Source organism: Mastomys coucha, unplaced genomic scaffold (assembly GCF_008632895.1).
Source record: "Mastomys coucha isolate ucsf_1 unplaced genomic scaffold, UCSF_Mcou_1 pScaffold23, whole genome shotgun sequence".
Lineage (NCBI taxonomy): Eukaryota > Metazoa > Chordata > Mammalia > Rodentia > Muridae > Mastomys > Mastomys coucha.
Window position 1 is genome coordinate 2,207,347 of NW_022196906.1, and position 18,444 is coordinate 2,225,790.

Below are 18,444 nucleotides of genomic sequence, written 5' to 3' on the forward strand. Positions count from 1 at the left end.
AAAAATCACCATTTATCTTAAAATATAGTTGAACATCACTGGATTCAGACATCTGAGAAGAAGACTGTAAATTTGCTCATGGTCACAATGTTAAATAAGATATAAAGAGCCTACTAGCTGCTTGAGTGCAGCTTTTAAAAAAGGGAAAAAATTATATGGAAACAATAACCTAATTTAAAACCTACCTTGGCTCATGCTTATGGTGAGCTGTTCAGACTCATTTCTCACTCAGGCTTTCCTCTTCAGCCACTGCCTTGTTATTTTCTGAGTCTATCTGACCAACAGTTATGGTTGGTTAGTCCTTCCTGAGAAGAATGATATTCTTAATGACATAACCCAGACTTCCTGGCAACATAGATATTATCTCAAACCTTTTTATTATCCCCTAGAAAGATTCAACTTAAAACAAGTGGTTTTTACCTGTTCAGGGGCATATAGCCAGACATCCTAAAGAAGACCATGTCATCTTCAATCAGGTAAAAATTGATCATCAGAGGCCAAACATTTTAGTCCATTCTGCATAAAGGAGGGAACACATCTCTGTCAACACCTGACAATGGAGCAATAACTAACATTTTTAAAATACCATTTATGAGAAGTATCAATGAAAGAAACATCAAGAAACACTGCTCCAGGTGTGACATGGAAGAAATGGGTCAGGCACAACCCTGACTAGTATTTTGTCTTCTCTCATCTAATCCTCACCATAGTCATGTATAGACAGGGAAATTGACCTTGAATAACTCATGAGAAACCACACAGCTTGCAGGTTTTCTGTTTCCTCTGAACTCAGCTGCAAAGTCAAGTCAGGCCACACATGTGAGTCATGAATCACTGCCCTCAGTTGACCTGTTTATTGGAGAAGAACATTTACACGCACGCACACACACACACACACACACACACACACACACACCTACATACACATACATACACACACACACACCTACATACACACACCTACATACACATACATACACACACACACACCTACATACACATACATACACACATACACACGCACACACACACACACCTACATACACATACATACACACACACACACCTACATACACATACATACACACATACACATGCACACACACACATTTTCTTTATAATAATAGAATTGAACCTAGGATCTTATGCAGGAATAATGAAAATTATCTCCCTGAATTATAACACCAGTCCTAGTATAGGGAAAACATTTTTTTAAATCTTTTCCAACAGTGGACACATGCATGCACATCAGCATCTCTATGTACTTATGAATGCTACTTCTTGCTGTATTTTGTCTCTTAGCTTACACTTGCTTGCAAGTGAGCCATTTGTTAAGGAAGAGGACACATGGTACTCTTTGAATCTTTCCAATTCTTCCATCTACTTTACTTCTATGGACTGCAACAGTGTGGTAGTCCTCATTCATAAATTCTATGCATTCAAGATTTTTGCCAACACTCTAACTTCCTATATGGGGAGACTGACTTGATACTAGAGAGCTCTCTGGTGCAGTCTTGGGAAGGGTACTTATACAGAAGGCAGTAGATGTGCCTCTGAAGTACTAGTTGTTCCCATGTCCTCTCACTTACAAGATTAAGGAGCATGTTTAGTGCAGTCCTTTCTCTTAGAAGGGCCACAGAACCACACCCAGTACCAGCAGCTGCTCCATTTAGGAGGGTGCTCTTCCCCTGATGGTAGCAGATGTGCTTGTGTTTAAGATTAAACTCAGCAAGACTTTAATTTTCCTAAATATTCCTCAAAACCTTCTGTTAAAGAAAGCTTTAAATAATTGTATTTAATTTGTTATTTAGAAGAACTTTTCTCCATTGCAGAAAAATTGAAATGAATAAAGAAGGGAAAAGTGGCAACAAAGTGGACAAAGTGAAGAGGCCCCCAGAATGCTCCCCGGAGCAACCCGTTTCCTCTTCCAAGACTCCCGTTTCTTCATGCATTAACAGGGGGAAGTTTAAGCAACTAAAGTTTTCTTCCTGTATGAATAAGCCACCAGCGTGTGAAAGATCAGAGAAGAGATTTGTCTGTGTATTTTGTGAGCATAGCTCCTTCCTGGAACCATTCCTCAATTTGCTTCTGGATTCCTGGGGAATGGCATTACAAATGGCTACAGATGTCACTGGTATACACTCAAGTGTACTGATAGCTGTCTAAAGATGAAGCAATGACTAGAGGCTCATTTGCTTTTAGAAATTTTATGCTATAAAATATGCCTTCTACTTAATGAAAGTCTGATGATCATGAAAAACATGGGCAGCAGTGATTTTTTGCATTTCATAAACATGTTCTTAGCATTGCACATCATCGATAGCCATCAGATTGTTCCTGAAGTGTCTCTCTTGTGATCCTCAGCCTTAAAGCTGAAGCTGGATCAGGATCTTATTGTAGCTCCTTCTGGGAAGAGCTGAGCAGTAGTCAACCTTCCTCTTTGTCTTCATTACGAACTTTTTTTAAAAATGCTCGCTCATGTGTGTGTGTGTGTGTGTGTATGCACGTGTGTATGTGTGTGTGTGTGTGTATGTTTAAGGATGACCATGACAAGCGGGGATTGGATAAGGTATCATGGGACTCAGCACCAGAGAAAATGTATTCTTTCTCAGCAAGCATGAACTAGCTTTTCACCTAGGAGCCTTGTAATGTTTCCCCCATTCATATTGACTTGACACTGGTATAGTAATTACACAGGTCTTGCTTAGGTGACCGGATTTTTGAGTTTCCATGGATGTAGTTTTGCTGTCCTATACAAAAAAACACTATCTCACAACAGGGATCCTAGGCCTCTGGTTCTTATAATTTTTTTTACTCTCTCTTTTGTGATGTTCCCTGAGCCTTAAGTATAGGGATTGTAGGTAATTTTTAAAACGTTCCAGGCAGCTGACTGCGTACTTTTTCCTATTATTTAATGCAATATTTATAACAGCTCTTGATGTAGAAACCATTTTTACTCCAACTTTACAAATGAAAATCTTGTCTTGAAGAGATTTTGTGACAGCTTGGTGTCATAGGACACCATAGCATGAGTTGTCAATTGGGTTAGCCTGAGTCTAGGAATTAAGCAATAGCTGTGGTACCCTGTAGTTAGCCACATAGTCCTTTTCTCCTTACACTTAACCAGATTGGAGCAACTGATGAGTTGAGACACTGGGAAACCTGCCACGGACTGGGTTGCTTCAGGGACCCCTTGTTCCATGGGGTGATTAAAGTTCTGGCCTGGTGGGTAAAGAATTCAGAGAGTGACAAACAGAAAACGACACAAGGGAGTGTGGTATCTGAATGCAATTTGTACAAAGTAAAAATCAAGCTTATATAGTATACAGAGAACAGGGCAAACTACAGAAGTCATGTAGGCGGGAGATGGTCACATCAAGGTCAGTGAGAACAAGCAGCCAGGTGCAAGGCGGAGGAACAGTGATGTCCTTCTTCTTGGGCTATTTTGGCAGCCCCAAGATAAATTCTCTGGGTCTGTCTGAGGCAAGTAGCTGATGGTCGTATGCTAGCATTCCTTGGCTGTAACATAGATAATTAGTAACGGAGGCTCTACAACTTCTAACTTTTCTCTGGCATGTAAAACAATTCTGTCTTGTGTGAGACTGTTCTGATAATAAGTGCCTAACTGCTATCTCTAACTCTTCAGACACCCTGTCTGGTAAGACAGCTTCTTAGTAAAAATTCCAAGCTAATTACAGCTAGGAAATCAATTAAGATTATCGAAACACTGTGAAGGCCAGGAAATAATGTTCAATCTCAGTTGAGCTAATAACAAAATAATTCTTAGAGCACCTTTATGCCTAAATAAAGAAAGCACTCAAATCTCTCCACAGACTTTAGCAGAGACCAATCTGGAACACAACAGCTAGGAGATGTCAGTGACTGACTACCTCAGGAGATTGGCTCCTTTTGAAGTGTACGTCTCAGGTCTGTGATCAGGTTTTTAGGCCTGTCCCAGATACAGCTGAAGTAGACTAGTTCTGTGTGACAGAAACCCAAATGTGGATGTGGCCATCTACTCTCCTCTCTGCAAGGGCACCCTCTCACTTCTTTCTATCTGTGTTATCCCCTTGCATCTTGTATCCTATATTCATGAAATGTTTCATGCAAATCTTCCAAGAACTGAGTTCTGCTTTGCTGTGGATGAGACCACTTCTTGTTTTCCATGAATGAGGAACAAACCCTATTTGCAGGGCTATCGCTCCTGCCAGGGAGGTTCACTTTCAGTATCTTTAACATTCTCCAATCAGACTCAGTGCTAGATACTTACTGAGCACCTACTACCCTCAATGTAGTTTTCAACATGAGGAGTAGTTCCCAAAACCTCTATTTCCCCACTTTTCTAGCCCAATACAGTTGCATTCCTCTTACAATTCTTGGACTAAACTCAATGTTTGAAAAGATTACTTTACAATGTGTACCACATGATCATTCTCTTTTTGAATCTTTGAACTTCACCTATTTACAAATTTAGTACTTTACAGTCCCTATTCACAAAGGGAAGTGACTGCACAATAGTGAGCAGCTTTCCTGTCGCTAGCATGCATAACCACTGTCTCATTTAGCTGTCACAAGAGCATAAGGAGGTTAAAGAGTATAGTTCTCATCTCAAGTGGAACCTATAGATCTTGACATGAAAGAGACAAGATTTGGGAAGTATCCAGGGATAGTGCAGGGGGAGGGAGATTCCTCTTCCTATCTGAGAAGAGTCCAAACCCTCAAACCTTTAAGAAAGGAGAACAAATGGTCACGAAGCACAGGACACCTATAAACCCTACTGGATCTGTTGTTTTTCATGATAACCTAAAAAATAAGTATATGTTTGGTTTTTTTGCTTGTTTGTTTGTTTGTTTTGCATATCTCTGTGTTCATGCATTGCATAATAGGCCTGTGGAAACCAGAGGACAACTTCCAGTCATCTGTTCTTGACTTCTACCATTTTGCTTCCTGGAAATCAAACTCAGCTCATCAGATTTGGGAGCAAGTGTCTTTGCCTGCTGAATCATTTCATGGGCCCTTAAAAGATGAATTAAAATTAGCACTAGGAAGTAGGCAGCATGTTTGAATCCAGGGAAATTGGGTGCCTAAATTACAACCCATTCGCACACCCATGCAGTAGGCTTTTCATGTAGACTCTTCTTGTGGTGGGATTAAGGGAGTGTTGAACAGAGCCTCTGCCCACGCAGTAGCCTCATTCCAAAATTCTACTTTGGGAATGTTAATCCTTGATTTCTGAAAGTTTCTATTCTTTAAATACTTCATGGGGAAGGAGATGAAGAGGCTGCAGAAAGGAAGTCTTTCATAACATAGCTGCAAGTGCTGAACTCCAACATCATGAAAGACGAGAAACTGAGCTCCAGAATCTCTCCAAACAACCAATCAGGATTGGATTTCAGCTCCCTTGAGTCAGAGCTTCAATCCATAGAAGAACCTAAGCCTGCATGTAGAGCAGCATCAAAGCATGCTCATGGTACAAACGTTTTCTGGTATTTAAACAAATAAAGGATTGATATATTCTAGAAAAAAAATATTTTCTTCACATATTTTTGAAAATTTTACTCTAAAACACTTCACCTACATTATAAATTATAAAGGGGACTGTTAATACCAAGCTTTCCAAAACTCTGCTAATGGAGTTCTGTTTGTATTTGGTTACTATGTTGTTAATGTTTTATCTTACCTTTAGGTAGCAGTAGGTAGAAGTTAAGACTTACTGGTCATTTGCAAGAAGCAGAGATGCAGAGGTGAGTGATGAGTTACACGATGGTTTGCTGTTACTTCACGTGGTTCTGAAGTAAATCAAGGGATGACATCAATAGTGAGTCATATAGAGGATTTCATGTTCACAGATCCTGGCTCTAGGGTTATATAAAGTGAGACTTAAAGGGAACTTGCATTGGGAGGAAGCAGGTTGACGAGCTGGACTCTGCTGAAAGGAGTCTGCACAATGAAGTTTCTCATGATGATTGTGTTCTTACAGGTATCTGGCTGTGGGGCTGCTCCCATGAATGAGAGTGAATTTGCTGCAGTAAGTATATACAGAGTTGCTCTGGTCCAACCAGACTGTGTCTTTAATAGTTGCTGAATTTGCAAACATTATGTTGAAAAGGGTTATTTGATTTGAAAATCAGTACAGATTCTATCGTTACCATGTTTTGTTTTCCAGAGAGGATTACAAAAATGAAAGAACATCATTAAACTGATGAATAATTGTACCATCTACAAAAAGCTTTGGCTAAATCACTATAGCTCAATATAATTGGATTACATTTCTGATAGAGCATGTGTGTTTGTCTCCCATCCCATTTGTCATTTATTTGTGGTGGTACTTTGATGTCCATTAATAATGTGAGATTTGGACTTTGCTTAATCCATGTGACCACTTCAAGATTTTATGATAGTTACAGCATATTCTCTCCCTGTTCATTTATCTCATACATTTATTCATAAGTATTTTAAGTAAGATTTGAAAATTTTTTACCCTTTTATAATTAAAAAAATTTGAACACCTATTTTCTAAAATTGTATACATTCCTTTTTGAGACAGAGTCCTACTGAGTTGTCTAGTCTGGCTTTGAACTTGTGGGCTCAGACGAAACTTCTGTATCAGCCTCCTTAGCAGCTGGCTCTATTTTCTAACATTATTTTTATTTTGAATTCATCCAAGTTTTCTACAGTGTCAAGATTTTCTTCAATGCTGGGGACTAATCCCAGACTTGCTAGCATGCTAGGCAGTTGCTCTACCACTAAATTACCTCCTCCAATCAAGTACCTTTATACACTAGATGCTAAAATGGCTCCTAAAGGCCTAGAAGCAAGTCTGAAGAAGCAGAATAATAAATAGTTTTTCCTCTGGAATTTTGGTAATCTGACTAATCATTTATGTTTTAAATAGCATAGGAAGTTATTTTTCCTTCTTGTAATTGATTCTCTAGGTAACAACAACAACAACAACAACAACAACAATAATAATAATAATAATAATAATAATAATAATAATAATAATAATAATAATGTAGCCTATGATTAAAATACCTGGTTCTAGAATATCAGTATGCTACTGACCATGTTTGTGGGGCTCCCAGCAGAAACCCGGCTGCACACAACTCTGTGCCATGCTTGTGTTTTATCTAGAGGTACTTGTCAAAATTTTATGACTATGAAGAAGACAGAATTCCAATGACAAAAACAAAAACCAATAGAAACTTCCTAGAAGAAAAACTCCAAGAAATGCAGCAGTACTTTGGGCTAGAAGCAACTGGGCAACTGGACACCTCAACTCTGGCAGTAATGCACACACCTCGATGTGGAGTGCCTGATATACAGCATCTTAGGGCAGTGCCCCAGAGGTCAAGATGGATGAAGCGGTACCTCACTTACAGGTAAAGTCAGTGTGTGCCTGGGGAGCTCTTCTACTTGCCTATGAGTGCAGCTTCTAGAAACCTAGAACATTTAGCTACAACGAAGTTCTAAATCTAAGAATAGCCTCTGTAAATTGTTAATACAAATGCATTCATTATCTCCAGACAGGGTTGATGGCTCAGTGGAGAAAGCAACCACGAGGATCAGAGTTCAGATCCCAAGAAGATATGTAAAAGCCAGGCATGGTGGCTGCCTGTGATCCCAGCACATGGGAGGCAGAGATGGGGGTGTCCAGGGAAAGTTGACTAACCAGACTAAGTAGAGTCAGGGGTCTCTGGCTTTGGTTGAGAGACCCTGCCTCAATAATGAAAGTGGAGCAGGTTTGAGGAAGATGCCTGAGTCAAACCTCTACATGCATGCACACACTACATGCATACCCATACCCATGTGAGTATGTATATATACACAGGCAGACACACACAATTTATTATCTCTGTGAGGAGAGTTGCTCACTGAAGGAAGACTTTCAGTAATTTGCCTTGTCAGTCAGTACAGAGCAGAGAAGCAACAAACAGACAGAATAAAACTGAATTAACACAAATAAAAGAGAGAAGTCTGTACAATATTAAAAACTGATAAATTTTGGCACATTGGGTATTTATGTCTATGAAAGTAAATGCTTCACTATAACTACTGGTAAGTTATAAATAAGAGGAAATTAAATTACATTTTGATTGATAAGTAAGTTTTCCAAAGGGGAAAAAATTTGAACTTTAACACACTTTTCTTACTTAAGACTGTCAGTTTGTGAGGAAGTTCTTCCTATAGGCATGGGTGCCTATAGGAAGAACTTCCTAGAAAGGAAAAACTAACCAATGGTGTCATGTTTGTTTCCCTTTCTTTCTCCAACACAGGATCTATAATTACACTCCGGACATGAAGCGTGAGGATGTAGACTACATATTTCAGAAAGCTTTTCAAGTCTGGAGTGATGTGACTCCTCTACGTTTCAGAAAGCTCCATAAAGGCGAGGCTGACATTATGATACTTTTTGCATTTGGAGGTATACATCTTATGCTTCACCTGTGTCATTCATCATGCTGTATGATGTCATCACTCACCATGTTATGTGTGATGACCTGTGATGCCTTGTGACAGACGCAGGTGACTAATGACTTTCTTTCACTTTGCAAAGCTCATGGAGACTTCAACTATTTTGATGGTGAAGGTGGTACACTAGCCCACGCTTTTTATCCTGGACCTGGTATTCAAGGAGATGCACATTTTGATGAGGCAGAAACCTGGACTAAAAGTTTTCGAGGTAGGAGAGAGAAGAAAATTAAACTAACCTTAATGAAATTTAAGATAGGCCATGATCTCAAAGAATATGTTCTGACAAAAGATTACATTATGTTATGAAATAACAAATTCTAATTATGTTTGCCTCTAAATAAAATTTAAGATCCTCTATATGAAGTGTAATTTTCCCCATTGTGAATCAGGGATGTTGGACATAATTATGACAGAGATCATCTCCAAGGACCACTAAGATTCTGTGAGCACCCTTGGAAACGTGAAAAATTTTAGTTGGGGTTTGGCCAGTAAAATCTATAAACTTATAAGAAGGGACTAATTCTGTGTGATCCATCTTTTGTTGGCAATTTCTTAATTTCTCAGTGACCCCAAAAGATAATTACAGAAAGTCACAGAAAAAAAAGATAATTACAGATCCCTATGTATCTCTGTGTACAAGCTCATATGTAGTCCTGGAGCCTTGTGTGATCTTGAGACACCATCTTCAGAATCAATTAGTTTGGACTGTAACTCACTATCCCACTCAAATAATGGGGAGTGATTTTACCTTACTATGCATTATTCATTATTGTTATTGTTATTATTGGAGGCAATCTCACATTTAACCCATCATCTCAGTACCCTTTCTAATGTCTCTTGGAAATCCTCAGTTATACAATTCATTCATATGGAATACATACGGAGAAATTCAAGAACATGGTCTCCCTACTCCGAATCCCCCTTCTCTGGCTGATTTTTTGTGTGATATGTAGCTATGCAATTTACATACCCCATGTCTACCACAAAGATAGACACATACCCTAAAGCTTATCAAAGTTTTGATAAGGGCATTTGAAGGCTGTAAGGTGTGTCTTGTATGACTTACTACTTGCTGAACTACAAGTTCTTAACCAGACATGTCCATGTGTCTGAGGTTTTTCCAGGGTTATTTGGGGATTGGGTATAACCTCTTCATCAACTGAGACTGCGTTGGAATCTAATGGGTCCTATTAATAAATGTATATCAATACAGCTGCTCTCACCTGCACAGGAGAACAAGCAAATGTTGGTGACAAACTTGCACAAAAACGCAAGGGCTAGAACATGTTCTGTTGGCTCCTGGCCTTATTTTAAAACTTGATTTAACTCTATTTTTTTTTTTCAAAAAAAAAAGGTAGCTTTGAAAATTTTATCTATGTGGCCCAGGTTGTCCTTGAACTCATGGTCCTAAGTCATCTTCCTGAATGAGTGAATGAATGAATGAATGAATGAACAAAAGCATTTCCAATGCCTAGAACTCCATTCTAATTTTAGTGTTTATTAGTTTTCTAAGAACATAGAAAATGTTTAGGAAGCATTTTCTACTAAACTCAGGTGTCATAAACACTGGGAAATGTAGTGTACCCTGTGTTCTCCTCATCCAGCTACACAGAAGCCACTGTGTATCTCACAAGTGAGGAAACGGGATCCACAAGATGAACCAAATAAATTAAGCAGTTGAGTCAATATTCACAGCCCAGCTGCTTGGCTAGGGTTCATTCCTTTAAACTACATATTATTAAAAGTAATGTGGTCCCTTTAGCCTAATTTAGAATCAGGTGTAGAAACGTTCACACCAGATAATATTTCATCTGTGTGCCAATGAAATGGTACATAACTGTAGACAATTTTGGCTCCAAAGGGACATTTTTCAGACATTTTTAATCAAAAATAGAATTGGTACGACTAGGGTAGTGTGACTAGAGATCTCTAAACACCTGTAACAGAGGATTGCTCTGACAATTCTTATCTAGCCTATAACGTCAACAAAATTGAGCCTGAGAAATGTTCTTTGAAAGAGTGGGGCAAATAAGTAAAGGATTGTCAAATGCTCCCTTTTAATGTGTTAGACACTGTATTATCTTCTTCAATGACAAAGCGATGGGTTGGAGAGATGGCTCAGAGTTTAAGAGAACATGCTGATGTTTTAGAGGATCTGAACTCTGTTCCCAACACCAAGGTTGGACAGCTCACAACTACCTGGTAACTAGCTCTAGGCAGATCCAATGACTCTGGCCTCTGCAGGTGCTTGCACTCCTGTGTCACAGAACATTCACAGTGGGATGACATTTGGTCACTAAAGGATGGGTTCCTATTACATGGATGGAACTATGTTATGTTTAAAAATGTCAGGCATAGAAGATCTGTACCCTTTTATTTTATTCATATAGAGACGTGAGAAAAGTTAGTCTTACAAAGGTTGAGAGCAGAATAGTGGTTGAGGAGAAATAGGAGGTACGGTTGAGAATGGTTAATCCATTGACACTAATACACAGTTAGGAACCTGGGGTTCTCTTGTTGGCACTGTGGTTCAGTAATACATCTATCGGCAACAGTAGCATACTCTTTAATTCGAAAGGCTAGAAGAAAGATTTTTTAGTGTCTTTGCCATACAAATGGTATATATTTGAAGAGATATATTTATCCTGTTTAAACATAGTACAATAAGTGTAGGCATCAAAACATCATATGGTATGCTATAAACATGTACAATTTTATGTGTAAGTTAAAGAAAATGTGATAGTCTATTTCACAGCTTTATTCTTGCTATCTCTTAGGCACAAACCTCTTCCTTGTTGCTGTTCATGAGCTTGGCCATTCCTTGGGGCTGCAGCATTCCAATAATCCAAAGTCAATAATGTACCCCACCTACAAATACCTTGACCCCAACACATTTCGCCTCTCTGCTGATGATATATATAACATTCAGTCTCTCTATGGTAAGTTGAACCTCATCATTCGCCATACAATGCCACTCACTCATGAATAATCTCATGTCTACATTTGGAAAACATTAATATCTCATTTTGAGGCCTGAGTGCATGCTCCCTGTGAGTTAGGTGTCACAGACTAGCTTCATTTTGTCTCACATTTGCAGTGTTTTCTAAGTGGCACTAATGCTTGGTTGACGGGGAGAGGGCATCCAGAGGAAGAAAATCCAATTATTCCCTTCTGTGATGCTGCAACTAAGTATGATACAGTCCTCCAGGGATGCTTCTCCTGAATTCCATAGGAAACAGGACTGTTTTTGTATTTTCCATTAGGAAACAATATTTAAAATGAATATCTCTTCCTCTTAAAAAATTCCCCCAAATGAACATCAAAATGTCTTTCAGGAGCCTCAGGGAAAAACCCATCCTTGACGAATCCTGGCAGTCCACCATCAACTTTCTGTCAGCAAAGCTTGAGTTTTGATGCTGTCACAACAGTGGGAGAGAAAATCTTTTTCTTTAAAGACTGGTAGGATTATTTTCATATCTAACCAACGTTATGGGATGTATGGTGAAAGTTGTTGTTTGTTCATTTGTCAGAAGATACTTGAACTGATGTACGTCAAATCCTTAGGGCAGGAACTTCAATGTGAGTCTCAAGGTTTGGAGAGATCTTAGACTTTTGAAGTAGGGAATTCTGTGACCCTGCTTGTGTTGACTAGAAATCTAGTCTGGGAAAAAAATCAATTTGTTGTGGGAATCTGGTCAGGGAATTCAAAGATAGGAAGTGGAGAAGCCTACCTGTTTTGTTTACAGGTAAAAATGCTAAAGTCTCAGGGGTTGGTGAGATGGTTTTGTTGGCAAAGTTCTTGGTGTTCAAACACGAGGACATGAGTTTAATTCCCAGCCAACACAGAAATGTCTAATGGCAGCTGCCCTGACTAAACCCCAATGCATCGAAAGAAAGAATAGTTGCTCGGGCTTTCTGAACCTAAGCCAGTCTAAGTGAATCAAAAAACTCCAGGCTCAATGAGAACATGTCTCAAAATATAAGGTGGGTGGTGATTGAGGAATAAATCTGAAGCCTCCACCCACATGTGCACACATACATATACATGAACACCTACACACACACACACACACACACACACACACACACACACACACACACAAATGTCTGGAGTTAAGGCTTTGAAAAGCTCCTGTGTAGACTTCCTTGAGGAGATGGAGAATTCCAGAATGTCTCCAAGTTTTTGACTTGGAGCAGAAATGGAGACAGGTGTTGGCTTAGGGGAGGGCAGTGAGGAGGTTAATGTGTGGGAGATAGGACAGATGATCCCATATTGGGATTATGAAACAGTAACTTCTTCGATTTACAAACCAGCTAACCAGTTGTGACACCAGACTTGAACCATAGATCAGTGGGGCTCAGACTTTGGGTGTTTCTTTCTTCAGGTTTCTTGTTGAAGTTACTATAGTTAACTGAATTGACTAAGGGTCTTTTGCATGGTGCTGTCACACAGAAATGTATGGAATAGAGTGTGAAAATAAAGAAATACTCAACCACTTTGAAAGTTCGTCTCATTTGCATTCTGAAGAATGTGAGTCAACAGTGATTTCTCACATATAATAAATGTATTTCATATCAGGTTCTTCTGGTGGAAGCTACCTGGGAATGAAGCCACCAACATTACTTCAATTTCTTCCTTATGGCCAACCATCCCATCTGGTATTCAAGCTGCTTATGAAATTGAAGGCAGAAATCAACTTTTTCTTTTTAAAGGTAGCTATGATACTTGGTCCTGCCACTGAGAATGATTTAAGGAACAGAATAAGTAAAGGAATTGGTACCACCTTTCATAAATAGAGACTAAAAACAGCACTCTTGACTTTTGTAACGGTGGCTCTGAGCTGTAAGTTAAGCCCAAAAATATAGAAAATGCACACCTTTAAAAAAAGGTATATGAACTATGAAACAATAGCACTTAAAAAAAAACTGCAGAGCCACAGGAAGTAAAGCAATGACTGAGAACAAAAACAGTGGGGTGACATTTCTCAGTGACAAAGACCCTACTTACCTTGGGGTTCCTCCAACCCCCAGTACAAATAAAGTAAAATCAACTTTAGAACTCTGCTCAAGAGAGATGTTTTATGGTACGTGAGTGTTTTATTATCCGTTTGGTGTGACTCTGTTGGGCTCTTTCTGTTTGTCCTCATAGACGAGAAGTACTGGTTAATAAACAACTTAGTACCAGATCCACGCTATCCCAGAAGTATACACTCCCTGGGCTTCTCTGCATCTGTGAAAAAGGTTGATGCAGCTGTCTTTGACCCACTTCGCCAAAAGGTCTATTTCTTTGTGGATAAACAATATTGGAGGTAAGGTTCAATGGCTAGTACTTTTTCTGCTAAGATTTGTAGACCAGGCACAGAATGGAATTTTTCAGAAGGCAGTTTTTCTGTAAACGTTTCAGACACCTTTGTCTTTATGGGAGAGGCAGCAGGAGAATATAGGTCTGAAATAGTCACTATCAACCTCCTTCTTTTCTCTGGGCCTTCAGTTTCTGATATGATTTCATGTTAGAGGGTGTCCAAACTCCAGGACTCGTTTCTACAATTGGCAAATCCAAAAGATGAAATTAGGAGCCTATTTTTGGAGTGACAGATAAACAGAGGGAGTTGTCATCAAAGCAGTTGTCTGGTTCTGTCTTATTTTACTCGTCTAATGTTGAAGGAGGAGAAGATCATCCCCGTCCTCTTCTGAGGAAAAGAGTCATGAGCCTCAGCGTTTGCACACGAGACACAAGGCAAACAGAGTCTGCTAAGGTGCTAGAGCCTCTATGTTTTCTTGAATATTTAAAATTCAACACGTAATTTCAACTAAATGCCACACATCTGGGATATGAATTGGCCTACCAATTTCAGTCTTGTTTGAGAAACAGGACTTGTGATTTCACCAAATAAGATTTTCTGGAGAGGTGAAAACAGGTGTAATCTGATACTCTTAAAATTTTCTGGCTCCCTTGTTACACTTCCGATCTGCAAAGGAATTTTCTTTTCTCCAGAGTGCTAGTGTCAGGCAAGCAACTGAACTGATTGAAAAATAAGGTAAAAAGCATGTTGAGTTGTCACTTGGAAGTCCAGAGAAAGCTGACTCTTTCCACTCAGTAAAATGGAAACACAAAGACCTCGCTCTCCTGTGTGGATGTAAAATGGTTTATGTTTCATTTCTCTCTAGCATGGATGTTCAAACCCCTTTGATCCCATGGCTCTTAAGCTCCCCTTCTCTTCGCCATGGGAGAAAATCATTGACTCATGTCTTGCTAGAAAAGATTTACAAAAATGGTGATGAAGTCATTAGGCCAGTGAGGGTTGTCATATGCCAACCCTCTTCAATGCCAGGCTGCATGGGAAGAGACAGAGCAACCGGGAGGCAATGTGAGGGCCAGAAATATGCTTGACTGGAGTCCACAAAGTTCAAGTTCTGATTCCTGTGATGGCTTAGAAAAAAAGTCAACCAATTGTCTATGTCTTTGAATTTTTTACCAGGACATTTAAAACACTTTCAGGAAAGATGAGTGTGTATGTCATCTTGTGGAGTCCATTTTTTCATTGTGTTTTTGCGTGCTGGTTTCTCCCACAGGTATGATGTCAGGCAGGAGCTCATGGACCCTGCTTACCCCAAGCTGATTTCCACATACTTCCCAGGAATCAAGCCTAAAATTGATGCAGTCCTCTATTTCAAAAGTAAGTAGGCTGGGAACATATTGGAAATTACATTTTTAATGTACAAAATTGTAGGCTGGGACTATGGGGGGGGGTGGAAGCTGCTCCCATTTATGGTATGAATATGTTCAGCTTCAGCCTGAGAAAACTTGCCTGTCAGTGTCACACAGCAGTTTTACTGCTGTGCATGTAGCATTTAACAAGCTCGATGTACTGCTAGTGGTCCCCAACATGAAACTCTGGAATCACACCTTTTGTAGTCTTGATAATATTTTAAAACAACTCCAGGTTTTAAAAAAACACAAGGTAAGAATTAAAGAATTGACTTTGTTTCCATTTTAGGACACTACTACATCTTCCAAGGAGCCTATCTATTGGAATATGACCCACTGTGGCGTCGTGTCACCAAAACATTGAAAAGTACAAGCTGGTTCGGTTGTTAGGAAGAATGTAGAGAAGGGGGCTTGCTGGCTTTTCAGTTTCATAAGTACATGGTCACTGTATGCTCAGGGTGTAACTATGTGGCAATAATGTAACACAAGATAAGGGGAGGTGTACAGGCCACACATCCATAGTTACACAGAAAAGTGCTTTTACAAAATTAACCTATTTTAGTAAACTTTTTAAAGATTACGAAATTCTAAATTTTAAAGATTTCAAAATTCTTAGTTTTGAAAACACATGCCTTCAAAGGCCAACTGGTTTATCTGTAAGTTGTTTTCTAACAACCTTCAAGTAGAAAACTTGGAATTACTCCCCTGTCTTTACTGAAATGTAACATGTTTTATTTTCTTTAAATAAATTTAAAGAAAGTGTTTGCCTTTTAGTTTTTTTCTTAAAAAAAGTATGTGTGTGGAGGGGAGTGTTGCCTATGTGTATATTTATATACCACATGCTGGTAGAAGCCGAAAGGGGTTGTCAGCTCCCTAGAAATGGGAGTTACCATGATTATGAGAAGCCTTGTGGGGATTGAAACCAGATCTCCTGAAAGAGCAGCCTGTGCTCTTAACTCCTGTATCATCTCTCCAGCCCTAGTTATAATATTTTTCTTGAAAACCAATCAATTTTAAAAATAACTGTGGACTTCCAAATAAAGTCTTTCTGTGACTGTACCAAGGCATCCATAGAGATGTGATAGCTAGAAGAAGTTGAACTTGGTGTCCTTTTAATCACTTGTGTATGAACAGCAGCCTAAACCCAAGAAAAGAAAGCATTCTCTAGCCTGCACACAACTCCAAGGGTGGCTGCATGTGACCATAAGCCTGAAGAGGTAGGAAGAAATGGGGCTTCTGTTCTGTTAGATGTGTTGTGTGGCTCATTCCACATCAGAAAGTGGGTTGTACCATTGCTATGTGGCCTTACAGGACATTAAACAGAAGCCTCCTTAAGCACAGGAGGAACTGTGAGTAGCATATGTTTTGTTTGTTACAGGGAAAAGACAAGGTAGTGAGCCTGACATGTCTGTGTCCTCGCCTGCCTTCTATTAGTTTTATTTATTGTCCTGACATCTTGACTCCCTATCTTCTGCATTGGGTATGCTGTAGAGATCTCACTTAAAGCTTATGGGTTTGTGAAATATGTCCAGTGTTAAAACTGACTGGTGTATTGTCCAAGAAACAGAGAACCCTTCATAGCAGATTGTCATTCGGGCATTTTTGGAGACTGAAATGAACTGAAATAGGAGTGACATGAGGAAAGGGCTCCTTCGCCTTCATGTGTCAGATGTGAGTGTTAACCTTCAACATCAACTTCATGAGATCTGGGATCATGTAAGAGACATGTGAGGACTACTTCAAAGAAGGTAAATGGTAGGAAGCATTTCCACCTTCAGGGTGGGTGGCAGATCGACAACAGACCCATCATGGGAAGGACAGCATGTTGTCCTTAATAGGATAGGTAATTAATTTTGGTTATGAATTTTCACTTCCTGTACCTAGTGCTCCTGCCCAAACTATCACCCATGGACTTACCTTCCCACCAGCGTGGAATCCCACACAGCATAGTTTCTGTTCAGGAGCCTCATTTCACAGCCACGGTAGAGTGACATTAGGCTCGTGTTCATGTTGATGTTCATGTTCTGCACAGTCCTGACACAGGAAGAACACCTGTTTTCTAGGATGCTGGAAGTCTTTGATTGATTTCTAGAGTCTTTATCTCTTCAGTATTAGAAACTGAACCCAGGGCTGTGTGTGTACAAACAAATCACACCCCCTTTAAGCTACACCCTAGCAGTTAAGATTCTAAAATGGCCATTTTTTTTTTTTTGCCAATTTTGTGCTGGCGTTTTTGTTACTTTTATGAAAAAATATTTTGATTACCCTTTATTGAATCATCCCAGGTGACATGGCTTTTAAATTATTAATTTTAGTGTTGGCAGCAAAGAGATATTTAAAATCTTAAATTGATGATACTATTCTCATAATAATTCTGTCAGCATGGATTTTTTTTTTCAGGAAATGTATTGTTTATATTAAAATATTACTTAGCTGACTCAATAGCTAAAATATTTTCTTAACTTTTGCTATGGCAAAGGTTTCCCGAGACAGATTAACAAATAAAAGCTCTTCAAAATCTGGATGGCTTTTAAGGATAGAGAGGTAGCCACGGACCAAAAACTTGAGAACTTCTTACTAATACTTTAGAAGGATTCTATTAATTTATAAATTCTAAAATGCTTTTTATTTAAAAGCATCTCTGTTGCTCACTCTCTAGGACCATCTTTGCTGGCTCCATGTTCTTGTTTAGTACAAATATCCTCATGTTTTTTAAGACATTCTGTACTGTCTTCAAGCTGCAGTTTTTTACTTTTAAAAAGCCTAAAACATTTTAAAATGAGCTCTCTTTTGTTATGGTTTGGAAAACTCATAGATTTTTAAAAAATTGTTCCATTTTTGTGAATTTTCTCCTATTCTGAAAAAAATCAGTAATTATTTCTTTTGTAGAGTGTTTTTCTTAATCATTTGATCATCTTCTGAGACTCAAATAAAAAAATCCTTCAGTCTTCATCATAGCCCCTTATTCTTATGACCTCTCTTTAGGTTCATTTTATCTTACCCTGATATTCCTTAGGCCATTTTTCACATCTGTCTTCAAATTTAGTAACAATCTCTTCGCCTTCTTGTAGTCAACTCCTTAAAAAATGTCTTATTTGTTTATTTTTATTTTATGTGCACGTGTATTACCTCAGTGTGTGTACGTGACCATGTACATGCAGGACCTAAAGAAACCAGAAGAAAGCATTAGATCCCCTAGAACTAGAGTTACAGAAGGTTATGAACTGAGTAACTAACATGGGTGCTGGGAACTGAACTCT

General features: G+C 38.9%; 1 protein-coding gene across 2 annotated transcripts; it reads left to right on the forward strand.

Annotated features, from left to right (window-relative positions):
* Nucleotides 1–2,009: 2,009 nt before the first annotated feature.
* On the forward strand, nt 2,010–17,706 carry Mmp12 (matrix metallopeptidase 12). 2 transcript variants are annotated; one of them, XM_031343233.1, is made up of 11 exons: nt 2,010–2,047; nt 5,981–6,028; nt 7,217–7,382; nt 8,277–8,425; nt 8,558–8,683; nt 11,253–11,414; nt 11,811–11,934; nt 13,055–13,188; nt 13,625–13,784; nt 15,049–15,152; nt 15,474–17,706. In XM_031343233.1, exons 3-11 carry the CDS (start codon nt 7,231–7,233, stop codon nt 15,572–15,574), a joined length of 1,212 nt encoding a protein of 403 aa, XP_031199093.1. In that variant the 5' UTR covers nt 2,010–2,047; nt 5,981–6,028; nt 7,217–7,230; the 3' UTR covers nt 15,575–17,706. The 2 variants fall into 2 exon arrangements, with proteins under 2 accessions (XP_031199093.1, XP_031199092.1); XM_031343232.1 differs by lacking the exon at nt 2,010–2,047 and having other exon boundaries at nt 5,864–6,028; nt 7,135–7,382; nt 15,474–15,948.
* The last annotated feature ends 738 nt before the right edge of the window (nt 17,707–18,444 follow it).